Source organism: Anopheles coluzzii, chromosome 2 (assembly GCF_943734685.1).
Source record: "Anopheles coluzzii chromosome 2, AcolN3, whole genome shotgun sequence".
Classification (NCBI taxonomy): domain Eukaryota; kingdom Metazoa; phylum Arthropoda; class Insecta; order Diptera; family Culicidae; genus Anopheles; species Anopheles coluzzii.
Window position 1 is genome coordinate 86,462,840 of NC_064670.1, and position 27,984 is coordinate 86,490,823.

At 45.6% G+C, this 27,984-nt stretch overlaps 3 protein-coding genes and 1 non-coding gene across 8 annotated transcripts; 3 read left to right on the forward strand and 1 right to left on the reverse strand.

The window, feature by feature from the left end:
• Nucleotides 1-4,987: 4,987 nt before the first annotated feature.
• LOC120951134 (ribulose-phosphate 3-epimerase) lies at nt 4,988-6,130 on the reverse strand. Its single transcript, XM_040369676.2, has 3 exons — nt 6,032-6,130; nt 5,627-5,957; nt 4,988-5,548 (listed from the first exon to the last, which is right to left on the reverse strand). Exons 2-3 carry the CDS (start codon nt 5,813-5,815, stop codon nt 5,051-5,053), a joined length of 687 nt encoding a protein of 228 aa, XP_040225610.2. The 5' UTR covers nt 5,816-5,957; nt 6,032-6,130; the 3' UTR covers nt 4,988-5,050.
• Nucleotides 6,131-6,399: 269 nt separating this feature from the next.
• Nucleotides 6,400-7,239, forward strand: LOC120951135 (LDLR chaperone boca). Its single transcript, XM_040369678.2, has 2 exons — nt 6,400-6,649; nt 6,748-7,239. Exons 1-2 carry the CDS (start codon nt 6,494-6,496, stop codon nt 7,135-7,137), a joined length of 546 nt encoding a protein of 181 aa, XP_040225612.2. The 5' UTR covers nt 6,400-6,493; the 3' UTR covers nt 7,138-7,239.
• A 358-nt stretch (nt 7,240-7,597) lies between these two features.
• LOC120952066 (intermembrane lipid transfer protein Vps13) lies at nt 7,598-26,507 on the forward strand. 5 transcript variants are annotated; one of them, XM_040371175.2, is made up of 22 exons: nt 7,598-8,774; nt 10,896-12,140; nt 12,213-12,471; nt 12,542-12,793; nt 12,861-13,633; nt 13,694-14,070; nt 14,140-14,458; nt 15,251-15,363; nt 15,438-16,211; nt 16,276-16,396; nt 16,976-17,029; nt 17,238-17,417; nt 17,498-19,644; nt 19,715-20,047; nt 20,121-20,248; nt 20,339-20,426; nt 21,242-21,292; nt 22,675-24,216; nt 24,296-24,828; nt 24,893-25,315; nt 25,440-25,578; nt 25,684-26,507. In XM_040371175.2, the coding sequence occupies exons 1-22, from the start codon at nt 8,675-8,677 to the stop codon at nt 25,906-25,908; spliced, it is 10,176 nt and encodes a 3,391-aa protein (XP_040227109.2). In that variant the 5' UTR covers nt 7,598-8,674; the 3' UTR covers nt 25,909-26,507. The 5 variants fall into 5 exon arrangements, with proteins under 5 accessions (XP_040227109.2, XP_040227110.2, XP_040227112.2 ...); XM_040371176.2 differs by having other exon boundaries at nt 15,278-15,363; XM_040371178.2 differs by lacking the exon at nt 16,976-17,029.
• A 1,359-nt stretch (nt 26,508-27,866) lies between these two features.
• On the forward strand, nt 27,867-27,940 carry Trnan-guu (transfer RNA asparagine (anticodon GUU)). The gene has a single exon. It is a non-coding gene; the product is annotated as a tRNA-Asn (tRNA).
• Nucleotides 27,941-27,984: the final 44 nt, after the last annotated feature.

A 27,984-nucleotide genomic window follows, 5' to 3' on the forward strand; every position in this document is an offset into this window, starting at 1 on the left:
TGCAAATTGGCCGTAAGCGCAAACACCGAGTAGCAGCTGCGTGCAAACAAACGCCGCAGTCGCGGTGAGTGAAATGGTTTTTCTTTGTTTTTGGCCAGGAAGCGGCTATGGCTATGCTGTTGTTCGCTATTGGGTACCGGTAATCGAAAACCTAAATCTACGTCTTTGGATACGTCTTTGAATATGGCTTTATAAAGCATAGGCTTTATAAAATATAGAAGACTATATCTTGCTCCACAAAAGATGAAGATTTGCACCGGTACGCACCCATCCGAACGGTGAGCGAATCTGTCTGTGTGTGTGGCCGCTCGGTGTTTCTGTCGTGGGAATTCTTGCTGAGCGGTAATCAATTCGCCCAATTGATTATCGTTCAGTGTTTGAGTTGAATTCGACAGACAACGGAATGTGCAATGGCCACCACCGGCTCATCGTTCTCCTCCCCGTTGGGATGCGGCCCCAAGTATCTGCGTACGAGCGGACTGCATAGTTACACACCCATTTGATCCCAACCAACCAGTGCCATTCGGAAAGTTAACACATTTCACCGCTCACCGCGGTTCACGCCCGCTACACATGAAAGGGAACCATCTTTATGTCCCTTGTATTTTGAACCTGCTTCTATTGAACGTTTTCCGATCGGGAATATGATGCCAATCATTCGCTTCTGGCTTCAATTCTTTTCTGTAAGCCCGCTGTATACATCCAACCATTTTGCGTCGTCACCATCACTAGACTAGGGATTTAAATTTGTAAATTTGTAACGGTTAAATGCGTATTACCTATTTTTAATTTTCTTCCCTTTTTATGTATGTATCAACAATCTATTCTATACTTGTTGTACCGAAAACAACTATTATCTCTCTCTCTCTCTCCCACTCACTTGCCGGCCCTCGTCCAGAAGGGTTCAAAAATGTTGTAAAATGGTTCACTTTCACGAATGCTCCACACAGAAATCCCCGAATTTGTTGCCCCAAATAACGATGATCGCATCGAACACGGAAGAAGGACTGCGGTGAGAAAATGCAAAAGATTTCGTTTTTGGGTGGATTAAGTGTACACACACGCTCTTAAACAGAAGAAGAATTGAAATTGAAAACCACTTTACGGCGCGCGCCACTGTTACAGTCCCCAGTTGGGAGGAATCAAGCAAAGGAAACGGTTACAAATTTTTAGTGGCGAATGTGATGGTGATCTTTTAATAAGAAATGAAAGGGTGAAGCAGAAACAACACACAAAATTACATAAAGCCAGGTACGAGCTACGACGTTCAGTGCCGCTGCTTTATCTCATTCCAAATCGGTGCGCAAAACAAAGATGGGCGGACCGAATTCTCTTGCGGTACAGTGGAAAATAGAGAAGAAGAAAAAAAGTATGAGAATAGAAAACGAAACACGATCCCCAAGTAAATCATATTCATATAAAGTGAGAAAATAGAAGAGAATAAAACATTCACACACACACACACACACACACGCATACTCACCGAACATGCAGTCATAGTAATCGAGCGATAGAACGTAACTAAGGTGAACTATTTATGTTTTTACTTTTACTTAAACGGAAAATTACCACAACGGCACAGAAACAAAGTGCAGTGAAAGTGTAGAGAGAGATAGAGAGAAAGAAGAAGAAAAAACGATGTATGTACATCCCCTCCTTCCCCTCAATCCTTCTAGTATGGTACGATCCTTGTGGGGATAGAAGTTGTGGTACAGAAATGGGGGGCAAAAGGAATATAGGCAAACACATCAAAGCAACAGATGAACGAATGAATTAGGAAGACAATTGATGGCAATGTGATGATGATCATGATCAGTCTCCCAGTCTTCAGCTTCTTCAGCACGGAAGAATGTGTAGAGCATATATTGCATCAATTGGTAAAACACACACACCTTTCGTACACGTTCACGCGAGATCATCATGCTCCTCCTTCTCCAAAATCATGCAAATAATTGTCAACCAAAATAGTGCGAGAGGTGAATCATTGGCTTTGGAAGCGAATAATAGATGAAAACGTTTAAAATCTCCGTAACGATAAAACACAGAGAAACAGGAGCGAGAGACAGAGAAAGATCCTCTTAGCTTGATCACACAGCCCACTCCCCACACACACGTTGTTACACCTGTGCGGACACGCCGACCGTTCGAATGCCCGCGTGTGCACCGGAAAGCGTGTGTGCAAACGAAGCAGAAAAAAACCGCGTAAGAAGCGGTATGAAACGGCAAGCATCGTTTAATAAGTAAACTAGCAAACCAACAAAATACTATACGGACGAAAGAGACGATGCAGCATTTAGTAAGAGAGAAGCAAAACAAAAGGGAAAACACTTGACAGCCAACACAACGCCGCACCCCAAATGTGCCCATGTGCTGGTGGTAGTAATGGAAGTGGGTAAAAAACACATTAGGTAAATCCACACACACATACACGCACACACACACACATACAAACACACCATCCCCAGTGCTGCATCCCTCTCGAATATAATAGCAAACAGGGCTCTGAAGGGTAGAAGAAGGCACCAACCATTCCCCGGCAGCCCAAAGAGACAGGACGAAACGTCTGCTACTATTACCACACACAATCATCACCATCACGACCATCACCACCACCACCACTGCTACTTACTACTACTACTACCAACTACACTACTACTCCTACTCTACTACGTTTGCGGTGTACGAGAGATGCGCGGTGTAACGCGCGATGTAAACCAATGTGCGTGCGTGCATGCGTGCGTGTGTGTGTGTGCATGGTGTGTGGGGCGATAGTGGGTAATATAAAATACAAAACAAGGACGGGGGAAACAAACAAAAAAATACCGCGAACGAAAAAGAGATTGTGAGCGCTGCAGCAATGATGGGAAGGGGGCAGAACAGAGAAAAAAAACAGTAAATAAAAAGTAATTATAAATAATATGATAATATAATTGTGTAAACTAATGGCTGGAATTTATAAGAAACTAAATATATAATAAAATAATAGAAAAAATAATAAATAAACCAGGGTTTTTCCTTTTTTCAGTGCGAGTGAGAAAAGATCGAACGATGAAATCATACTATACAATTTCTACTAAATTTCCTACCGAATCCGAATCCGGAACAGATGCAAGTACTGTTCTATAAAATAAATGAAATCGCGAGCTATTTCTGGAACGTTATGGGTTATTGTTCGGTTCCGGAACAGATATGGGCTCAAGATAGGTTTCAGGGCATGTGAGGATTCATGATCGGTTCCAGGACCGTTATGGGTTCAGTATCAGTTTGAGGACCGGTATGGGTTCACGATATGTTCCGAAACAGATATGAGCTCATAATAGGTTCCAAGGCAGGTATGGGTTCATGGTCGGTTCTAGGACCGATATGGGTTCATGATAGGTTCCAGGACCAGCATGGGTTGATGATCGGTTTCCAGGACCAGTATGGGTTCAAGAGCGGTTTCAGGACCCGTATGGGTTCATGATCTGTTCCAGGACCAGTATGGGTTCATGATCGGTTCCAGGACCAGTATGGATTCATGATAGGTTCCAGGGCAGGTATGGGTTCACGATAATTTCCAGGATTGGTATGGGTTCATTATAGGCTCCACGGCAGGTATGGGTTCATGATAAGTTTCAGCACCGGTATGGATTCATGATCGGTTCCATGACCTGTATGGGTTCAGTATCAGTTCCGGAACTGAAATGGATACATAATAGGATTTAGGGCAGGCGTGTGTTCATGATTTGTTTCTGGACCGGAAGGGATAAACGATAGGTTCCAAGGCAGGTACGGGGGTTCGTGATCAGTTCCAAGACCGGTATGAGTTCTTGATAGATCCCAGGGCTGGTATGGGTTTAATATCAGTGCGAGGCCCGCTATGGGTTTATGATCGGTTCCAGGACTGGTATGGGTTCATGATAGGTTCTAGAGCCGGTATGGGTTCATGATCCATTGATGGTTTGACCCAGAAAAATGTTATGTTTTGGTGTTAGGGCCAGTATGGGTTTGGATTTGGTTTTAGGTCTCTTAAGGGGTCATCATAATTATTGTTTCCTCTATCAAAATCTCGTTTCAGGAGAACTGCCTTACGTGCTTGGAGTGGTGACCAACGATGCAGACCCCCCATTGCCCACCCGAAGTGTGGGCGATAGGACCAAAGGGATCGCGTCGCACCACGGAAAGCAGCGTAATAAGCAGAATCATCAGACCAGATCGCCGCAGAAGATGCGTCGTGACCCAGGGTGCAACCGCACACACGACTCCGCATGAAGTAATACTCACCACAAGCGTACCGGCCGAGTTGGGTGAGTCGGAGAGGGGGATGGAATATGCTCACTCTTCGTTAACAAAAAAAAAAAAAAAAAAGAAGGGGTCATCATAAGTACCTCATTTTAATAGGGTTTTGAAAACAATAATTTCGGCGTACTCTTTAAAGTAAAGGGAATCTTTGAAATTTAGTTGCGCCTTGGCCAAATTAACTAGTAGCTGGACAGTGCTTGCAAGGACTGAATGTTGTTGCTTGGTATATTAAATCTAACGGGTTTAGTTTTTAGCCCATTGTGTTTAACATATCTTCCTCAAGCAGCTTGGTGTATAGAGATCGATGACCAATAGAAGTTGAAGAATAATGTCAATGCTGGCAATAGTTCTGGAACAGTTCCAGGAGCGGTATGATTTTGGGACTAGTTCCAAAAAATCGGTATAGTATCAGGATCAGTTCCACAAAACAAAACATATGTACAGTCAGTTCTGGTAAATCGATATAGAATCGAGAAGAGTATGGGTTCAGGATCTGTTTCAAAACCGATGTGAATTCCTGATCAGTACCAAGCTGGAAACAGTTTCATTTGCTTGCAATTTCTTCGCTTAAACCTGTTATCAATCTCAATGAACTAGTATTATCAAGTATAATTAAATTAATGAAGTAAGTAACATTAATGCATAATCGAAGGAATAGCCTTTGCGATGTAGCATATCACGAATTTTAAAACACGGACACTTTATACTTTTTTAACGATTTTTTTTAACAAATCTGTATATTTAGCGTATTATTGCATGCGGCCTGTGATTAGCATTGTCCTCCATGATTAATAGCACTCTGCACGGCACTTCGCAAATCGCGAATCACTGCCGCCTGATCGTCGGCCCGTATGATCGCAGTCCCGGCCACGATCATATTGGCACCCGCCTTCGAGCACTGCTCAATCGTGGCCGGCCCAACACCACCGTCCACCTCAATGTCTAGAGCAGGGTAGTGCTCCCTTAGCCACTGGACCTTCGGCATCATATCGGCCATAAACTTTTGCCCCCCGAAGCCGGGCTCCACCGTCATCACCAGCACCATGTCCGCACTATCAATGTACTGCTGGACCGCTTCCACCGCCGTTCCCGGTTTGAGCGCCAGCCCGACCTTCATGCCAGACTCGCGCACCTTCCTGCAGACGTCCGCCACGCTATCGAGGACCGGTTCGATGTGGAATGTGTACTGCTGCACACCGGCATCGGCCATCGGTTCAATCCACTGCTGGGGATTCTGCACCATCATGTGCGTCTCGAAAAATGCATCCTAAAACGGGAGTGTGTAGTTTATTTACTTACTGAGTTCAGCGTACTGCCACCGTGCGTGAGCGCGTGTGAAATATACCTTGATTTTGTTTCGCAAACACTTCACCACCGGATGGCCAAAGGTGAGGTTCGGCACGAAGGTACCGTCCATCACGTCCAGGTGCAGATAGTCGGCACCGTTCGCGAGCAGCTTCTCCGACTCCTCGTGCAGCTGGGAAAGATCGGCATTAAGAATCGATGGGCCAATGCGAGCACTGAGTGGGGCCATTTTGGAGCAACTTTCTTCTTGTACAGCGCGCGATCGTTTGTCTTGTCGTCTCTCAAGTCTGCTGTAGACACTTGCGTGCCGTTATCGCAGCAAGGTCAAACAACGTGCCGCAACGCTAACGGCTGGAACAAACGTAGCCGGGCTGAAAAGTATTGGAATTTAGCATGTTTTGTTTTTGGCTGTTTAGTAATATTTTTATGAGGAATCAAATGATACCTGTGACCGGTATGCTTTCATTATAAGATGGATTTGTTATAGATCTGTCAAATTACACGATTACACTGCTTTAAACTTGTTTAATTCTTATTTTTGTTAAGCAATTCCGAAATGATATTTCTCAGAAGCTACGACCCTGTGTTGTAATGACAGTTCCAGTGACGAGGTGTCCCATTCTCATGCCACTATTTCCTTAGTAGGGGAGATGGAAATTGGAGACAAATTGAACAAAAACAGTGAAACTTATGTCAAAATAACTAATTTCCTGTAAATTATGCTACAGCTTCCTTCGAACACCAAATTTGCGTTTCATAGCGAACGGATAATCCGGGGCATGAGATGAGCAGCCTCTACTGTAACTTTCTCCAAACGTCAGTACGCATACGTCATCGCTGGACAACTTGCGTGTTCGCTTGCATTCCCATCAACAAACAAGGCTGTTTGCAATATTTACTCAACAATATGAAGAAACTACTCGCTTTAGCCGTACTTTGTCTGCTTTTCAACAGTTTAACCGTGGCGAAAAAGTTCAAAGAAGGTGAGAAACCATCATGGGCGAAGAAAGACATCCGCGATTTCAACGATGCCGACATGGAACGCTTGCTAGAGCAATGGGAGGTAGGTTCACGACACACTGCCGTGTTAGTTGCCGGGTAAGGTACAATTGGATACAAAATGTTAACAATCTTTCCACCCTGGCTCACTCCCGGAATCAGGAAGATGACGATCCACTCGAGCCGGACGAGCTGCCGGAACATTTGCGCCCACCGCCCTCGATCGATATGGGCAGCGTGGACGCGTCGAATCCGGAAAACATTCTCAAACTGTCGAAGAAGGGCCGCACGCTGATGTCGTTCGTGTCCGTCAACGGCAATCCGACGCGGGAGGAAACGGAGGACATCACCAAGCTGTGGCAGACCAGCCTGTGGAACAACCACATACAGGCGGAACGTTACCTGATCGACGACAATCGGGCCATCTTCATGTTCAAGGACGGGGCCCAGGCCTGGGAGGCGAAGGACTTCCTGGTCGAGCAGGACCGGTGCCTGCACGTGTCGATCGAGAACAAAGAGTACAAGGGCAAGCACAACCGGGACGAGCTGTGAGCCGGATGGGCTGTTTTCCCGGCTGGGAAAGTGCGACGGGGCGTGGCAACCATGGCATCTTGGTGGGGGTTTAATCGAAAATAAAATGAACTCTACAATGAATTTCGTTGAAAAGAAGACTGAAACATAAAAGGACTGCGAGTTGGTCTTTTTGCAAATGTTTAAGCTGTTCCGAAAGAAACCTTTCCCTGCGAACGTCCGGCGTAAACAACCCGTAAGCACCTTGACAGGTCAGCTGTCAGCGGCCCACCCCTCCCCCTTTAGGAACTGTCACGCATAGAACGGCAACGGAAGAGGGGGGGGGGGGGAAAGCAAAACGCACATGCTTTCGTTTGGTTTGTTTACAAATTTGCCGCCAGCTGATTGGCCGAAGCGCCCATCAACAAAGGTTCGTTCATGGTTCGGGAAAGCTTCGGCTGCTACGAAACATCGCGGCTGGCTGCGCTGGTTTGACAGCGCGCTGTCACACGCAGAACAATGCCAGAACCACATGAACGGTTCACAAGTGCGCACTTGTGAAAACGGTGGTTCTCTTCTGTCTGTAAAATCCGGAACGCAGATAGTGAAGTGACAGTTTTTGTTTTTTTTTTTTGCTTTCTTAAAAAATATTCATGTGACTCATCGGAGCGGTGTAAATGTGTGTGTGTGGTGTGTGCGATAAGGCGAGCGAGACGGGTCAGCAAGAAGGTGCCGTACGTCTTGATTACTGGCACCCCGTCGTCATCACTACCGCGCACCGTGCACGTTCATAATCCACCGTGTGGGGTGGATTTGTAGTAACAGAAGAAAAACAACAGACGGGGCGAGGAAAATCGTTCCCCGGTTGTACTCTGTAGCAGGCGGAATCGGGTACACCTTTGGTGGAGAGAGAAAAACAAACGGTTGCTCGTGAAAAGTGCAAGTTGGTAGTAGTAGTGTGGCTGGCACCATCGCACCCAATGATGTCATCGCTGTTCGCTCAGCTCGAACCATCACCCATATCCCCCCAGTGTGTTAGGCCAGTGTGCAAGTGGCAATAGTTAGTGAAAAGGTGGTGACAAACACTTGTTTGTGCGTTCAACCATATTGTGCCCGCCGCTGCCAGGTCCCGTCTCCGTCGGTTCAGCCTAAAAGTGGCAGCAGCTGCTGCTGCACTTCTTCCAAACACTCAAGCGCTACAGAGCGCGATTGATAACAGTGTAGAAAAGCGTGAAATACGACCCTATAGTGAACGAACGGGCGAGGTGACGGAGGGCCTACTGCCTGTGACTGCGTCGCATTTTAATGGTGGTGTAGCACGTTTTTCTTTCGTCGATGCGTAAAATACGACCAACGAATATGTGCTGCTGGGGGTGGAAAGTGTACACTCAAAAATAGAAAACTTTGAAAACAAAGCGATAAACACGTGTGTGTGTATATAGGGGGTGGTGGTAGTGGTGGCGGTTGTGCGCTGGGTGACACGGTATCGATGCAATTGCGGTAGCCAGAGCGGATTAATACAACCAAATTGGACGGAGCAGCAGCAGCAGCAGCAACCTGAGCAGGCGGAGTCGGAAAGATGGTGTTCGAAAGCATCGTCGCCGACGTGCTGAACCGATTCGTCGGGGAGTATGTGGAAAACTTGGACAAGAAGCAGCTGAAAATTGGCATCTGGGGTGGTAAGTGGTGTATCGCCGGGGTGACACGTACGCACGCCCCGGGAGGTGTATGGGGGAAATGGAAAAAAAACGAGCGATGCAGATGTTTGTAATGGTTACGAGGTGTGCGCGCACCAAACCGCGTAAACTTTGCTCTCTGCAATGGTTGCTAAGATGGCAAAGACATCTTTTTTTTCGCCCATATTACTTGTTTGGTAGCGTCGACCACGGCCAAATCTGATCACAACAACAAGCCCCCCCCCCCCTCCACTCTCTCACACCTCTCCAACGATTCACACATTTGGGTTTGGCGGGGATGCGTGATTAGCATGCTGCATTTGGTGGTGGACTGCTGATTATGGTAAAGCGTTTTTTTTTCTTTTCATTTCCAACGCTTCTGTTTTTTACTTCAAAATGAAAAATCGATTAGACAAAGTTCGGTTTCGTTTGTCGATGAACGAACGGCAAAGACCGACGACGCGCTGTGGGGATGTGGGGGGGAATCGTGTAGTACGGCTTCGGCGTCAAAGAAAGTGATAGTTAGCTGAGGTCGTTGGTACATTCCGGATCGAGAAGATGAATCCTTATATGGGTTTTAAACTGTGGGCAAGTAAACTTCAGATGGTGGGTAAACTTTGTTTGAATTGAGTCGTTGGAACAGAATTGGTTTTTGTTTTCTGAACTCTTTTATTGGAAATTTTAATTACTTAAGGATTATGTTGTAAATTGATTTTCTTACAATTATTATAACTTTGAAAAACGCACAGGAAAAGCTAATTAGAACATTCTTACGAATGTTTTTTTTTTTTTTATTAAATTAATAACACGAATAGGATATTTTTTGTAAGAAATATAGGATTTTCATTTCATTTCCATCATATTAATTTTTAATTTCTTCAACATGATTTTCGACTCTTCAACTTACTGCTGCCAACGTTTTTTCACCGGGGTTTTGAAGCCGGATCGTATGACCCGTAGACAGTTGAAGTGTTGAAAATCATGCTAAAGAAATTAAAAATCATTACTGGGGTTTCCATGTCTGTTTCGAATGCAAACATTGTTATTCACCGCGTGCAAAATGTTGTTCCACATCAATCTGACATTTCATTTCCATCACAATAATTTTTAATTTCATCAGCATAATTTTCATCATTTCAGTTTGACCATCGTTTTGACTGTTACCCGCTGACAGTTGACGTGTTGAAAATCATGCTGAAGAAATTAAAAAATATGATGATGTAAATGAATTATAAAAGTGATGTGGAATAGCATTTTGCACGTGCTGAATAACAATGTTTACATTCAAAAGTGGTTTGGAAAACCCTGTAGGTTCGGATTTTTTCCCTATTTTTTCTACTGCTCAATGTACATATTTATGCCAACGAATCAAAAACTAAAGGTTGCAATAGACAACAAAACAAGATAACAGGGATTTGCATGCTTACGCACACGAATACAGATGACGACTGCTGTGTAATCAAAGGTGCGAAAATGTGTTCATTTTGCTGCAAGATATGTAAACTCGCCCGTAATCGTAACAGATAAGACCATCGAGCCGCTTGAAAGGCGGCGATCGATCGTTGCCCAACAAATCATTGCTTACCATATCAATAAGTGCAAATGCGCCGCGGTGAAGCACTTCACTTTTTCTTGAGTGCGGCATGATAAGAGTAATATCCCTCGGTTATCTGTGCCTGTGTTTGCGGAGATTTTTATTATTACCGTACTCTCTACAGCGAGAACATGTGTCTCATTTTTAAAAAATTCTGCTTTTCGAAGTATTACCTCCCTTTTTTTTGCTTTACGGCGACAGAAGCTGACGTCATTTGCGATAAAGTATTCCATTTAATTCCTCACACACAGTAATGGAGGCCTTGTACGTTGGCAGAGATGGTCACCGGAGTGATTCAATGCTGTAAAAATAGACATACGTGTCAGATTGTCGATACACGCCGTGAAGTTGCCTAATATTTACATTAAAGTAAAAGTATAAAATTCGAATAAACAAGGGAGTGGCGAGTATCAAGCAGTGGGAGATGCGGAAATGCTTGTCGTTCGTGTCTGGTTGGGGCTGGTTGTAAGGCTACGAAGCTTGTTCGATGCTCTTCTACATTCGCTATGATTTTCTCTCTGTTCTTTTAGGCGATGTCGTGCTCAACAATCTCATCCTGAAGCAGAGTGCTCTCAAAGAGCTCGACCTACCAGTGACAACGTTGTACGGGCATCTGGGGAAGCTGGTGCTGAAAATCCCCTGGAAAAATCTCTACAGCGCCCCGGTGGAAGCGATCGTAGATAAGCTGTACGTGCTGGCCGTGCCCAACACGGACGTGCGCTACAATGACGAAAAGGAGCAGCGCGTTGCGTTCGAGGCGAAGAAGGCGGAGCTGGCCCGCATCGAGCAGGCGAAGAAAAACGAGGAAGAGAAGGAGAAGGTAACCCCGGTGGCGGACAAATCGTTCGCGGAAAAGCTGACCACCCAGATCGTGAACAATGTGCAGATCAAAATATCGGACATCCACATCCGGTACGAGGACACGACCACCACCGGGCACCCGTTCGCGTTCGGCGTGACGCTGAGCAATCTGAGCGTGCACACCACGGACGAGAACTGGGTGCAGACGCTGGTGTCCGAGTCGGTGACGAAAATTTACAAGATGGCCCAGCTGGAAATGCTTTCGGTGTACATGAACTGCAACACGCAGCTGTTCCAGTACTCGGATCCGTCCGAGTACCGGGCGCTGTTCGAGGCCTCGATCGCGTCCAAAACGCGGCAACCCGTCGACTATCACTACATCTTCGGACCGATCAGTTCGGGCGCTTGTCTCGAGATGACGCCGAACCCGGAGCTGGGCGACGCACCGTTCTCGGCGCCCAAGATCAAGCTGAAGCTGTGCATGGAAACGCTGGCCATCGGCATCACGCGGGTACAGTTCCAGAACACCATGCAGCTGGTGGAAGCGTTCGGGCGCATGATGCGCGCCATGCCGTACCGCAGGTACCGGCCTTACGGGTTCGGCTACAAGGGCAACTACAAGGAGTGGTGGCACTTTGCCTACACCTGCATCCTGGAGACGGAGGTGCGGCGCCGCAGGCGGAACTGGTCATGGGAAAACATGATGCGCCATCGACAGAACCTGCGCCGGTACGAGGAAGCGTTCCGGCAGCAGCTGACCGCCAAGAAGCTGACGCCCGAAATTGTGAGCCGCAGCGAGGAGTACGAGAAAATGCTCGACCTGCACAATATCGTCGTGATTCGGCAGAAGGTGGCGTTGGAGGTGGAGAAGGAAGGGAAGCGGCAGGCGGAGGAACAAAAAGCTGCCGGGTGGTTCAGCTCCTGGTGGGGCGGAGGTGCTAAAAAGGAGGAGGATACGGCCGGTGGTGACATTAGTAAGTGGTCGGGGTGGGAAATTTTACACATACTTACACTAACACAATGTGGATTTACCTTTACCTTTGCAGAGAAGCAGTTCGAAGCGGCAATGACGCCGGCGGAAAAGGCCAAACTGTTCCAGGCCATCGGCTATCAGGAAAATGATGCGCCGACCGAGCTGCCGGAACACTACGTCGCTCAGATACTGGAGTTTGAGCTGAACTCGCTGGAAGTCTCGATAAAGTCCGAGCTGTCGGATAAGGAAACCGTGCTGAATCGTGTAATGCTGCTTGAGCTGAAGAACGTGATCTGTGGCGTACAGCAACGGCCCTCCGCGGGCGCTATGAAGTAAAGACATTGCACCTCTACTGTCGAGACAAACTTGTGCTTAATGAAACCTTTCCATTTCTTCTTTCAGGGCCTCGTTGGGCATGCAGGAGCTTACCATTTCCGGCCTACGGCAGGGCGAAATACTTCCCATCATGGTAAAATCCCAACTGGAAGGGTCCAAGACGCTGCTCGACGTGTCGTTTGAGACGAACCCGGAAGATAAGCTATGCGATCAGCGGGTCGTGGTCACTTCCAGACCACTGCAGATTGTGTACGATGCTGAAACCATCATTCAGTTGGCCAAAGTGTTCCAAACTCCGCGAACGGCTACAATTTCGCAGTGAGTTTTGCAGTCGTTTGAAGTGTAAACAATATTTAAATTTTGTTAAAACAATCCCTCAATGCAGGTTAACGGATGCCGCCGCCGAAAAGTTGGTAAATATCAAGGAGCGTTCGGCGACGGGCTTGCAGTACGCGATCGCCAAACACCCGCGGCTGGAGCTAAACGTTGAAATCATGCCCAGCTACATCATCGTGCCGCATGGGGGCATATTTTCCAGCCGCGAATCGGTGCTGGTGCTCAGTTTGGGCAAGCTGCTGGTTCAAACCGAACCGCGACCAATCAACCAGCGCGACGTCCACACCATGCACGGCGAGGGCATCGGGCAGGAGGAAATTCTGTCGGAAATCATCCGCCAAAGTTACGACAAGTTTGTGCTGGAGGTGCGCGATGTGCAGGCGATCGTGGCCACCTTCGACGAGGATTGGCAGGGCACGCTGCGGGTGAATGCGGTGACCGAGCTGCATCTGCTAGAGCCCACCTCGTTCCGCATCTCGGCCCATCTGTGCGTGATCGATGACGATCCTCGGCTGCCGAAGTGCAAAATATTCGGTGTGCTACCATCGGTGAACGTCTGCGTTACCGAGCAGCGGGTGCTGGAGGTCCTGTCGATTGTCAGCAGCATCCCACTGCCCGAGAGCAACGAGCAGCTGCAACCGGCCCCGATCGCGAAGGACTCGAACGTGTTCAGCTCCAGCCTGTCGTTGCTGAAGTATTTGGATGAAAAGCAGGTAAAGCTGCCGAAAATTCATCGCCCACCGGAGGCACTGAATCCAGCCGACGCTGTTGATGGGGACGTAGTGCAGTTTACTGATATGGAAATCAAGTTCGAACTACACGGTAAGGTGCATTGGGTGAAGGGTTGTGCTTAAATACTGAACATTTTTGCGTTCGTTTCAGAATGTTCTCTTACTATTTTCAAAATGAATGGTGGTGGAACCGGCAGCAGCTCGTCGGATGTGTTTGCAACACCGACCGAAGAATTCTCACAGTCTCCGGTGGAGCAGGACTACCATCCGCACAAAAGTGTGGCCTTCAACGTGCCCTACGGCGGCTCGGTTGGTAGCAATCAGCGTAAAATAATTGCTTTCAAAGTGAAGCAGCTGGAAATGACCATGGTACAGCGTACGTACGATCTGAAGGTAGCCCTGAAGCTTGGTGCCGTCACGCTGGACCAGTTCCGCTGGCGCAACGAACAGGAGCGCGTGCTGAACGTCATCCAAACGCCCAAGTACGACAACAACGACGACTATCTGTTCACCGTCAACTACAGCAATGTGAGTGGGGTCAATGAAGTGGTGTTGTTAAACCCGAATAATGAGTTATCGTTTTTGCTTGATTTTTAGTGCAAGAAAAACAGCCCCGAATTCACGACGAAGTATGAATCGGTGGAGCAGGAGGTGGCCATCGACTTTTCCACCCTGCTGTTGCTGCTGCACGAGGACGCACTGAATGAGCTGATTCAGCTCGGTAACGATTTTCAGATGCGAATGGAAGCGGTGGCCAAGAAGAAAGAGTCGGAAGCAAACGGCCTACAGCCGAAGGATCACTTTGCAACGATACACGAGGAGGAAAGCACAGCCACTGCTCTGCTAAATGCGGCACGCGAAAGATTGCCCACGATATTGGAGGACGATGGTATTGTGACCAGCAGTACTAGCAAAGGTAATGGTGTGGTTTTTGTAACGGATGTTTCGTGCTGCTTTCACTAATTCAGAGTTATTTCGATAGCGACATTTTAAACACAGCTCAAAAGTCTTGTAGAAGCTTGCTCTCAACTCACTAGCGATTTTTTTTTACTTTGAAATGTTGGATTTATCTGATAATAGTGGATTTATTTAAACTTAAATGTAGCAAAATTTAACAATTCAAGATAAAAAATTGCCAAAACGTTAGTTTATTTTTCTAGTATCCTTGTTTTTATTTGTAGCTAAAATCGGAACATGTTTAAAGCATGGAGCTGTTGTTGAAGCTAATTTCAAATTAAGTAAAAGAAAAACATATTTTAGTAATTTTACGGGTAATGTAGTGAGTAGATAGCTTCATTTGATGTGTTTTTTTATCTTTTCCTTTTCTATGTTTGCCACTGTTTCGGTTTCTGTTCATGTGATGTGTTGTGACGAACGATGTTACTGATGTTACAATACACACAATCCTGACCACAACGACGGTACCTGTTTTGCCGTACACCTGACGCGTTCGACGCCCTACGCATGCATGCTCCAACATTAACGGTTTCCTGTTTGTGTTTATGTGTGTGTGTGTGTGTGTTTGTGTGATGTTTTACGCGATATGTAACAACGATCACAACACCATCCGACAACAACGCACTGCTCAAACATTCTGCTGGACACGACACTCTTCTCTGCCCTTCACTGCCCCGATATGTATACGATACGATCACACAACATTTTTACCCCACGTTGTGACACACTGTTCGACTATTATTGACAATAGTTTCTCGTAAACGTCAATCAATTGTAGATAGTATCAAAGTCAGGGTGATGGCAAAGCTGGAGGATGTCACGGTGGAGCTGCAAAATGACAAGCGATCTTTGGCCGTGCTCGAAGTAAGTTTAATTGTGAGAAATATTTGGTTTTTTGCAGGAAATAATACTTTCCATATTTTTTTTTTTTTTTCTAGGTCAAAAACCTAACGAGCAGTGTTATCATGAAAACCTCCTACACGGAAATAAAACTGCGGCTAGAGGATATAGTCCTTACCGACACCAATCCAGCTACCATACACAGTAAAATACTGTCCATCATCGGTGACGATGCACTGCACGTGCAGGTGATACTGTTCGATCTGGACGCCACCTCAGACTACAATTCCGACAACATGCGTATCGAGGTGGTGATGGGATGTGCACGGATCGTGTTCCTCAACTGGTTCGTGACGTCCGTGCTTGCATTCTTGGACAATTTCCAAGCAGCTCAGCAACGCATCAAAGACGCGAGCGCTGCCGCAGCCGAAGCGGCCAAGAACAATGTCGTCGAAGCGTACACGCAGGCCACTCGTATGAAGTTGAACATTAAGGTGAAAGCTCCGATCATCATCATACCGGTCGATTCGAAAAGCTTGAAAGCGGTTGCGATGGATTTTGGCCACCTGAGCATAACCAACAATTTTAAGGATATTCCGACGGACCACCAGCACGGACCCGCGGTCATCGATGAGATGAAAATCGAGCTAAAGGATATGAAGCTAGCGAAGGTGGAGGTTTCGCAAACGGAATCGAGCGGGGAATCCTTTTCGCGGTACGGTTCCGAGGACGTATCCTATGGAGTCGTGCCGGATCAGGGAGCAGTGCTTAGTCCGACTAGCTTTACGTTGATTATGAAGCGGAACCTCTCCTCCGGTTGGTATCGGGATCATCCAGACATGGACATTTCAGGACGACTAAAAGCGGTTGAGGTAGGTATTTGTTGATTCGCTGATTCTTTCCGATATGAGCGAATAATAATTCGTTTTCCTACAGCTGAACTTCATAGCCACCGATTACAGCGTGATAATGCAGATTTTATCTAAGAATATGACTGAAGGACAGGAGGAATTCAAGAAACCAGTGAAAATTGAAAAATCGCCCACTAGTCCACAAGGTATGCTCGCTATTCGATTAATGAATTCGCGAATGAATGAACTGTATTGTTCAACTGCTTGTAATATAGTAATTTTGCGTACATTTGTTAAGAACACTGTTATCATGATAGATTAAGTGCTTGATACCACGCGCTGCGAGATTTCAGTTCTAAGCAACCTAATTAGCATCTCATTATAAATGCTGATGTATGTTCAGTAGTTGACTAGTTAAACATTGTAATCATTTATCCATTCATTCATTCTATCATTCTTTCATTCATTCATTCATTCATTCATTCATTCATTCATTCATTCATTCAGTCGTTCATTCATTCGTTCATTCATTCTTTCATTCATTCATTGTTGTTTATATTTTCATCGTCGTTATTTTTGTTTTCTTTTCCATTTGTTTTCTTTTCTTTTACTTTTTCCGTTTTTGCTCTTATCTTTTTTTTTGCTTTACTCTGCTTTGCGTAATGATCGCTGCTATTAACGTACTGCATATTGCATATGTGCTTTCTGTTTGTTGCTGTCTTGTACGTGAATTGTCAATGAATACCTATCGTGATACTGCCACGATTGTTAAACGATACTCTTAGTGTGCTACACTAACGCTGTTACTACAACTGCCGATGTAAATCTGTCGCCTGACGGTAAGCTAAGTAAATAGTGTACAATTGCATGTGGTTTACTTTATACTATTGGCAAATTTAGCTTAATTTAAAACAAGGTTTTGTTGTTTCCAAGGTCTTTTAGCTAAAATTCAAAATTCACCTTTTTGAATGTATTATTTGAAAACAAAAAAAAAACAATTTGCATTTATTGTCATACTAATTTCAATCAATTTCCAACTCTCTTCAGCGAAATCAAACTGGACGGCAGTGGCTAAAAAGGCAGCGGCTAAACCGTTCGGTGTGGATATGGCACAATTGAAAGCGTCAGAAAACAAACCGTCCGATAAGCCACTTGAGCCGGCAAAAGTGGACACTTTCCTTAAGTTTAGCTTCCAAGTGGATAGCATCAACATTAAACTTTTCACAGGTACGATGAAGTTGAAGTTAATTTAATTTAATTTAATGATAGTATGACACTGAATTTTTATGTTTTTATTTCCTTCTTAGCTCCTGGTGAGGGTTTGGCAGGATTTGAAGTGTTTTACTTGTCCTTGCAAGGAAGGAAGCTTACAGACGGCAGCTTAAACACAGCAATAGTGCTTTGCGATATCAGGCTGGACGATATTCGACCAAACCGTGAAAATATGCTCACCAGGTTAATGGAACGTCGATCGCAAGAATCTTCGATGGATCTGTCCAGCGTGAAAGATTGTGACGAGGAGCCGCCGGAATCATCGATGGCGTTTCCCTTACGTTCGATGATTAACATCACCTTCAACATGAAGGAAAGCGATATGTTTGCGGACGTGAAAGTGTCCAGCTTTAATTTGATCCTTTCGGTGGACTTTCTGTTGAAGCTACAACAGTTCCTGCAGCCCGAAGAGCTGGTTGAGCAAAAAGCGATCCAAGCGGCAGAAGTCGAACAAACGGAACGTTTGCGACGCGCTAGCACATCCGCTGGTCCGGTCAGCCAACAGCAAGAAGCTGGACAAATTACGGTAATTCTGAAGATCGAACAGCCGGACATTATTTTGGTGGAGAAAATGGATGACATCAACTGTTACGCACTGATACTGAACAACGAGATATCGCTAAACGTTCGGCTAATAGGGGAGCGTCAAATCATTAAGGGAGAGCTGAAGGATCTTTGCCTGTACTACGCAGAGTTTAATCCAGAACGACGCAACTCTACGAAGCACTACGTTGTACGCCCATGTTCCATTAGCTTGAACGGTTCGACCCCTGAGGGGCTTGGTTTGCATTTGAGCATAAACTGCACGGAAATAGAACTCTCCGTATCGCCGGCAGTGATCGAGCTCATGAACAATGCGCTCCAAACTCTAACCGCTAAGGAGCAGTCAAGATTAGACGAATCGGCAACATCGAACGATTGTGTGGATTTGTGGCATGTGAAAGAGTTCGATCCGGACCAGTATTGGTTCATTCAACCAGAGCTGGCTGAAGACGCGCTGAGCTTGGAATCGATGCGAACGATCGAGATCAAGGAGGAAAAGTGCATGATTGACATACCGTGCATCTCGCTGATTGTGGAAACTGGTCTCGGTACGAACACAATTCCAATGCTGTACATCAAGACAAGCTTGGAAGGATCGGTAGCCAACTGGAGCTCGGACATGAAGATAAGTAGCTCGCTGCGCTTGAGTATGTCGTACTACAACCAGGCGCTTGCGCTGTGGGAGTACGTCATCGAACCTAACGTAAGCGAGCAGCCGAATGGTCAAATAACGAATATTCCTTGGGAGCTAACGTTTGATCTGGAGGTGGACCACCACGAGGACCGGTCGCGGGAGCCGACCACGCGAATGCATATCGCTTCCAGGGACAGTCTGGAAATGACGGTCACCAAAACCTGCCTCGATGTGGTGCAGAATCTTGGCAAAGCGTTTTCGGAAGCTATCAAGCGGGATGGAATAATAAAATCGGAAATACAAGCCCCGTACGTAGTGCGCAACGATACAGGCCAGGATGTGAAGGTAAATTTGGCTGCCAGTGATTTCAACATCCACCGGTCCCATCTTACCTCCACGCACCTGGACGAGCTGGTTGCATTTGAACAGTCGGCTGACGAGGAACAATCGATAGGCAGCTGCATTATAATGCCGAACGGGCGCTTGCAGCTGCAACCGAAGCAGCACAGTTTCGAACGCAGCACGATCCTCACGGTGCTGGACGATAAGGACACGAGCAAGCGCATGTTCGTGAAGGTGATCGTTGGCGACACGGACAAGGAGCTGACGTTGCCGGTGTACAAGTCCGACAAACGGTACTTCCCGCTCTTTCGTAGCACGGGCCAGGAGGCGTGGGGCATTATTTCAGAGGTGAAAATCGAGCACGGCTGTACCGTGTTGGTGTTGCGTAGCATCGTACAGGTGTACAATCACTTTACCGTCCCGATAGACGTGTTCCAGTTTATCGACCACGAAAAGTATCACATCGGTGAGGTGCGGGCCGGCGGATACCTGAATGTACCACTGTACTACTTGTACAACGACTCGAAGGAGCTGCACTTCTCCATGAAAGGCTACCATTCCTCGGCACAAGGCATCAGCTGGAAAGAGTCGCCAAATAGCTTCGAGCTAATGAAGGCGCTCCAGTGTGATCCGATCAAAACGTTTGAACCATTTTACATCAATGTAAGTGTGAAGACAAATTGAAATTGAAAGACATTTTGTAAGCATCATTTCATATTCATTCTTGTTACAGGCTGTTCGCCAACGCCAAGATGTGTTCTACATGATATCGTCCAACCATACCATGCTGAGTGCTTGCTACGAAATTCACCTGCGCCCTCCATTCATGCTGCGCAATGCTTTACCAATCGGGCTGACCATTTCCGTTGCCGGATGCTCGGTGCGCCGTGAACTGGACACTGGTTTGGTAACGAGCAACGAAAGTCTTTCCACCGCCTCAACGGTTGCCGGAGAAGATTATTTGGATTATGGTGAAAAGCTGCTTCGTCCCGGGGAGTTGCTTCATCTGCCGACGGTGAAAACCTCGGCACGTTCGACAACGGAAACTTCCTACATTGTGGCAAGGGTAGGCAGCTAGTGGAAAGGGTAGTTAATTGCTGCAGATGTTATTGTTTCACTGTTTATCCCATCGTTTTTAGCTCGTTGGCTATTTGGACAAGGACTGGTCGTGCACAACAGATATACCCGCTCAGCCGCCCGAGTTTGGTGTTTGGACCTTCAATGCGTACGATTCTGTAGAGGTTATGTCCCTGCAACTTGGAGTAAAGTAAGTTCAGTTGGTGCACACAGTGCTCCTAGGATGCCAAAACATGATTCGGTTTATATAACAACAATATAACAATGAAATGAATTTTAGGTATGAAAATCGTTCCGACGGTTTAACCTTGATCGTATACTGTCCATTCTGGATGCTGAACAAGACCGGACTAATGCTGAGCTATCGGGTAAGACTAGACCAGCAAATAAGCTCCCCTTTTATAAAGTCTTTAATTGTACGATTTTATAATTTCTATGCACCAAAACAACTCTCTTCGTCAGTTTTGTACTTGCTAGGGTACGTTGTTGTTACAAGCTTTTGACACCTTATGTTTGTGTAATGAAGGTTCCTGAGCGGTCCTTACATTATTGCACTTTTGAAAGCAACTAGTTACAAATTTATTTGTTTTCGGATTCCTTTTGATATATTGTTATCTTATGTTGTTTCGATTTTCATACCATTCACTCCACTCAACCATAAATCGTACCACAGTACCACCATGCTCTGGAGTAACTGTTAGGTTTCACTTCAAATTTAAATTTTCTTCTCCTTTCTCTTTGTCTATTTTATCTCTTACTCATGGTTCTTTATCCTATTTCTCATCACGGATTTCGCCAATCTATTACGATACTGTATTACTTCATATTCGTTATTTCTATTTCTTGAAAAAAACATATTTTTCGCGGTAAATGGTAAACATTTTCACGTTCATTTCTGTTTCGTTTCATCTCAACTACTGTACTGTTACTTCTGTCTGTTTCGTTGAATTCCGTCTCCATGTGCGTGCTCGTTACCTTTTGCCTGTGTTATATGTGTCCTCGGCGCCTGTGCTTGGTGATGTTTCAATTTTGACCAAACAAAACTCGAAATCTCCGTGTCTATCGAATCTATTATCGCCGTAATATGCTGATTGGTTTTGCGAAAACATGTACAACAAATCGTCCCCATGTATCTGTATGTGTGTGTGTGTGTGCGCTGGTGTTTGTCTTCGCGTCGGTACAGAAATCCAGCAAAACAGAGAAGAAAGAATTAGCCGGTAAAACGAATTACAAGGTATCCTCTTTGAGCTTTATTCCATTTTTTTCCAAACCGTTTTCACAATCTTTTACTGTTCCCTTGGTACAGGATAGCTTTTTTTCTTTTTTACATATCAACTCGCTCTTCGATTGTGTTACTGTGCCCTTTACCCGTTTGTTTATGTGTTTTTTCATCCTCTAAATTGCGTTTAATGGGTCGTTCTCGTTCTAAGAAAGCAATGATCTGGCTTGTTTTCAATCGGAAATTTATGTTTAATTAGGACAGGGTCCACTTTAATTATTTTATTACAAATTGTAAACATGTTATGGAATTGAAAACGACTTAGACCGATGCTTTTATCTACTTTACGGTTTGACTGTTGTTTACGTGTGTAAATAATGTGTTTTCGCTTGGTTTAAACTGTAAGCAATGTTAAATATGCTTCTCACCGTTGAATTAAGTACAATTTTCACGCCTAATTATGTTTATTTGCAACTTGTTTAGTAATTGAATTTATGTTGCGTTAGATTAGATGTTTTGCGTAGCCAGCGTCAATTGATTTATTAATTTAATCTTTTGTTTCCAAACATGATAATGGTAATATTTTACGACTGATAAAGTAAACTCTTCTCAGATTTCTCTTTTAAAATTGTACTCCTTGCTTACATTTTAACGATTAATACGATTAATAGTAATTTAACCACTTACGACTGCTTGCAGCTTCCGTCGAAGTATGTGTGTCCGATGCTTTGGAAATTATTAAACAGTTGTGTTTCCAGGGATGAAGTAGGTTTTATTGTGTTTGTTTTTTTTCTGTTATGTTCTACTCTAGAAAGCACAACCATTTTGCAATAGAACAATTACATAGTAAAGTATATTTCACACATACGGAAAAAGAAAAAAATTAAGATCATAAAGAAATGCTAACATTCTAGAAAAAGAAACAACATCCTTCGTAAGTTGCATACATTCCATTCAAATTTAGCTGGCAAATAAGGCAGTGGCATTGCATCGGAATTGTATGGGGTGGCGGTTAACAAGTGCGTGTGAAGCTGGGAATTTAAACTGTATTTTAACTTTGGTTATTGGTCTTGTCATTCGAATCTAATCTAACGACTATCGGTCAACCAGTTCGTTGTGTTATGAATCAAAAGGGTAGGAATGCTTTATGCCACTCGTTCACCGAATTATCTGGAAGCATCGTTGTATGCATGCATCGCTCGAGCACCTCGGTGTTGTTACTTATTACTTTTCGTTCGTGTTCAGTGTTGTTTACGTTTTTGATGTTATTTTGTTGTCACTCAGTCCCGAACGATATATGCTAAGGGTGTTTTGTTTATGTTTACTAGAAGCTAATGTTTTTATTATTTTTATGATTACACCCATCACTAAACTATTGTGTCCCGGTCCCGGTTTAGGCCAACGACGAGAATACCAACATACTGTACCATCCGCCCGAGTACGAGGGCCCGATACTGTTCTCCTTCCGCGAGAAGGTATTCTTCGGCAAAAAGAAGGCAGCGATCCGCGTCGACACCGGGGAGTGGAGCGACAAATTCTCGCTCGATGTGGCCGGCTCGAGCGGCGTCGTACTGTGCCAAGCTAACAACATGACCTACCAGATCGGCGTTAACAACACGCTGACGCACAATTCGCTCACGAAGCAGATCGTGTTCATGCCCTACTTTGTGCTGATCAATCGGGCAAACTTTGACGTCGAGGTGCAGGAACACCTGCGACCGGGAGATCCGTGGACGAAGGTCGGCGTGAATGAGTGCGTGCCGCTGTGGCCGAAGACGGAGGACAATCGCATGCTGAAGGTGAAGAGTTGCGATCTGCCGGAAGTGACGGCACCGTTCAAGTACACCGAGGTGCAGTGCACGCTGCTGCAGTTGCGCAACCGGTACGGTGGTATCAACGTGGACGTGCACGTTACGGAGGGGGCCATCTACATCACGTTCACCGGCTACTATCCCGGGGATGCGCCCGCACTGCTAATGAACCATACCTGTGAGCCGTTCGCTTTCAAGGAGAAGGGTGACGTGAATGGGAAAATACTGATGCCGTCCCAGATGGTGCTGCACACCTGGATCGATCCGGCCGGGGAGCGCAAGATCGTGTGGGAAAGTGGCCCGAAAGCTCAGCCGATCGAAAACGATCTTCGGCGCGACGGTATCAGCGAGTTCAAATCCCCGACGGATGGCGTTATCTACTGGGTATCGTTTCTGAATGGTACGCAGCGCGTGCTGCTCATCACCGATAACTGTAACATTGCATACGGCGTCCATAGCGCTAGCCGGCTAGATCAGGTGACGCAGGAGGTAAAGCTGGAGATACACGGCATCGGGCTGTCGTTGGTCAACAATGTCAAACCGACCGACCTGATGTACATCGGTATCGCCAGCTCCGGCGTGATCTGGGAGGAGTGCAAGCGATCGGGCAGGTTCCGCCAGATGAAGATACAGGAAACGATCAACATGGAAAATCAATATCAGCAGTATCTGCGCGACCAGGAGGTGGGCACGGTGGCAAGCAAGTCCTACCAGCTGGATGCGGAGTCGCGCATCGGCATCGACTTCCAGAATATGATCCTGCACAAATCGACCGATCGGGCGATCAAGCGCACGTTCTATCCGGGGCTCTGGGTGGAGATGAAATCGTCCAGCCATCAGCTGCAGTTCCACGCGAAGGTTAACCGCATTCAGATCGACAACCAGCTGGTCGATTGCATATTCCCCGTCGTGCTGGCACCGGTTCCGCCGCCCAAGAGCGTGGCGGCGACGACCGAGTTCAAGCCGTTCGTCGAGATGAGCATGGTGCAGCGCATCATTCCGCACTCGAACATTAAGCAGTTCAAGTATCTGCGCGTGCTAATACAGGAGTTCCACGTGAAGGTGGATCTGCTGTTCATAAATGAAATCTGCGAAATGATCAGCAGCGAAATCACCGAAACGGAAGCGGTAAGCATTTTTGCGGCCATAGTTTAAAGCGAATTGTGTAAGTAATGCGTTTCAATTTCCTTTTTTTTTGTGTCCCCAGAAACGACTGTTTGCCGAGGATCTGAAGCTTCAAACGCAACCGCTGCACGCGCACGTTGCCATTCAGTCGCAGCAGGAGGTGAAGAACTTTTACGACAACCTTCACCTGGGGCCACTCAAAATTCACGTCAGCTTCTCGATGGCTGGCTCCGAATCGAAGGCACTGCCCGGCATCCTGTCGACGATTCTGCAGGGCGTTGGCGTAACGTTAACCGACATCAACGATGTCGTGTTCCGGCTGGCGTTCTTCGAGCGCGAATATCAGTTCCTCACCCAGCGGCAGCTCGTCTCGGAGTGCGTGACACACTACAGCGGGCAGGCGGTTAAGCAGCTGTACGTGCTGGTCCTGGGACTGGACGTGATCGGCAATCCGTACGGGCTGGTGGTTGGTTTTACCAAGGGCGTCGAAGATCTGTTCTACGAACCGTTCCAGGGAGCGATACAAGGGCCGGGCGAGTTCGCCGAGGGCCTCGTGCTCGGCGTAAAGTCTCTGTTCGGGCATACGGTTGGCGGAGCGGCCGGTGCCGTTTCAAAGTAAGTGTAGCTGGTGTTTGCATGGTAACAGCAGGGGTTTTAATTCAACACCAACTTGTTGCAGAATAACTGGTGCCATGGGCAAGGGTTTGGCGGCGTTGACGTTCGACGACGATTTCCAGAAGAAGCGCCGAGATGCGATGAACAAAAAACCGGCCAGCCTGCAGGAAGGCATCGCTCGCAGCGGCAAGGGCCTGGTGATGGGCGTGTTCGACGGTGTTACGGGAGTGTTTACCAAACCGATCAGTGGCGCTAAGGAGGAGGGCGTCGAGGGATTCTTCAAGGGTCTGGGCAAAGGTGCGGTGGGGTTAGTTGCTCGACCGATAGCGGGAGTGACCGATTTCGCTAGTGGCAGTTTCGACGCGGTCAAGCGTGCAACGGAACTGTCCGATGAAGCGATACGCTTGCGTCCTCCCCGCTACCTACACAAGGACGGCATTGTTCGGCCGTACAATCGGAAGGAAGCGGAAGGCTGTAAGCTGTTAAGGTAGGGAGATATGATGAATGGTCCAGTGTGACTCCCGCTGGGGGGAGTTGGTATTAGAGGGGGTTGTTTTCTACGCTTCTGTTACGTGTGGCTTATACTTTGCTATTTCTGTGCTTCGAAACAGGGAAATTGATAAAGGGAAATTTGCTGCTACGGACGCATACGCTTATTACGAGGTGATCATTGACAATAAGGATGTCGTCGTGCTGACAGATAGTCGTATTATCTATGCAACCAAGAGTGAAATGTTTGGTGGATGGCAGGTACGCTTCTAGTGCAGGTTTTCTCTTGTGCCGGTCTCTAGTGTGTGTCGTCATACGTTTTTATCTCGTAATAATCTCGCTTTCTCTCTCTCTCTCTCAATACAGTCCGAGTGGACACACAAATGGACGGAAATCCTGAGCATCTCCACACTGAACGACGGAGTCGAGCTTCTGCTCCATAATCGGGACGGCAAGAAGACACTGAAAAAAATGTTCGGCTCATCTGGACCAACCAAAAAGATTCTCCTCATATCGGTCGCTGCGAGACGGGCACGACTCGCCGAGGAAATGCAGCAACTGTTGGCCAAGGTTCAGCAGCAGCATGCCTAATCGGATGGCAAAAACTGTAAAAAGTGTGTTCCACTTCGGGCCGTGATGGAGCATGATGATGATTATTACCGAACAGCAGAAGCACCTGAAGGAATGAAGCGCGGTTACTTGCTGCAACGTAACTTAATTCCGTTTATAGTCTATTTGTTACTGAAATAATGCAATAATGTTGTTTTTTTTTGTACGATTTCTCTCATTTTTCGTGTCGAAGCGACGAACCGCATGTATTTTGTTACACAGCGACCGTTTAGTAAACGTAGTATTTTAACACAGCTGTGTAATGTGCAACAAAAAAACGGAATCAATCTAAAGTACAAACATATTTACTTCTTCTGGAACTGCGCTTAAAAAAACGCCTATTGATATGTTGTTGTGGCCGGGCCCTGTGCCAGGCATGTGCCGCCGTACAATCGACTGTTACTACTATGTGTATTTAATACTGTACTTTGCAGCATATTTTGTTACACTTTCTCTAATGATTGCCTTTGCCGAGAGCAATACAATGCAAGAAAATATCGGGAACCAAACGTAATATAATATACTATACACATCTGAATATTATTTGTGAATAAATAAATGGACTCTGCGAACCTGGATAACGTTTTAGCGGTTTGTTTCTTGAAATAAATGTTACAGAATATAATAGCGAAAATAGAATGTTTCTGATTACATGAATAATTAATTTCTTATAAAGTGTAAATGTTTTAGCATACATTGGATGTCTATAGAGATTTTACAATAAATGCCCTTCCCCAATCTCAAATCTCTTATAGGAAGCTTAAAACAGATTTAAATATAATATGCAACTTACTCTAGTGCGATGTTTTCTAAAATAATTCTAGCAAACTACAATCTCAATTCACTGATCGAATTTATATTGCATGTCAGGTTATTCAATTGTTTAATTGGCACATTTTTCTTCACAACTGAATTTTTGTGAATAGTTTTTTTTTTATTTTAATTTTTTCATAAAATAGAACCGAAGCCAGCGCTGGTTGCCTAGGCATTTTTTGTCTGGATAGTGCGCCATCGATTTTATTGGCCTTTACTGTATTTAGTGTTGACAATCGCACCTTGCCATGAATGTTTTGGAAGATTCCGGGAATTCATTTTTATTGTTTTGTGGCGTTGAAGTTCGTTTCGATGGCTTGGTAATTCTTCACAAGCAGTGAAAAGTGTTCGTGAGTTGGTGATTTGGCGTCAAACATGTGCCGATGCGTTGTAGTTTTATTAAAACATCCAGTGAGGAAAAGTACAGTTGAGAAGCGTATTTGGATTTCATATCATTTGATGGTTAAATACAGTGCCTCAATCGGAAAACAGGACAAATCTATCTTGAGTTAAATGAAGCTTGAGTGTTGTCCGGTTTTCCAATTGCACTGTATGAAGTAATAAAAGTGCCAATATTTCGGTGTAGTGGATCGCAAGCTGCGTATATTGGTGTTACACCGCCAGTCCGGACTCAATTTAGTGTCAAGAAAATATGTGAAGTTTAATGACGTGATGTACGGAACATAAATAAGTATGGCTTAGATGTATGTCTTAGTTTTTAGTGTAGCTTGATCCGGAAAGAACACATCAAGGAGGATTTTGCTTGTAACTTAATTAATCTATAGGTATATGTGTAAACTTTTATCATCTTGCTATTGTGATATCAACATAATTACCGGAATCTAAACAAATGAAAGTCATTTAGGCCGGCTTGCTGTAGAGAGACAGTTGATGGTTTGATCCGCGTTGTTTGGGACATTTGTGTTCAATGATTTTACATTAGTTCACATAGAACTTGTCATTTCACATAATTCGTTTTTATTTCCAATTGCAATCTGGCTGTTGATTGTTGTTCGGGATATGTGATGAATCGCTTGAAAATTCATGTTCGTCTATGATGATGAAGGAGCGCAAAATAATCGTAGGTATAAGTATTTATAGGTGCACAAGGAGCGGAAAATCATATCGCCTTCGTGGCGCAATCGGTTAGCGCGTTCGGCTGTTAACCGAAAGGTTGGTGGTTCGAGTCCACCCGGGGGCGGCGAAGTTTTTTGTTTGTTGTCGCCCTGGATATTTTACCGTGAT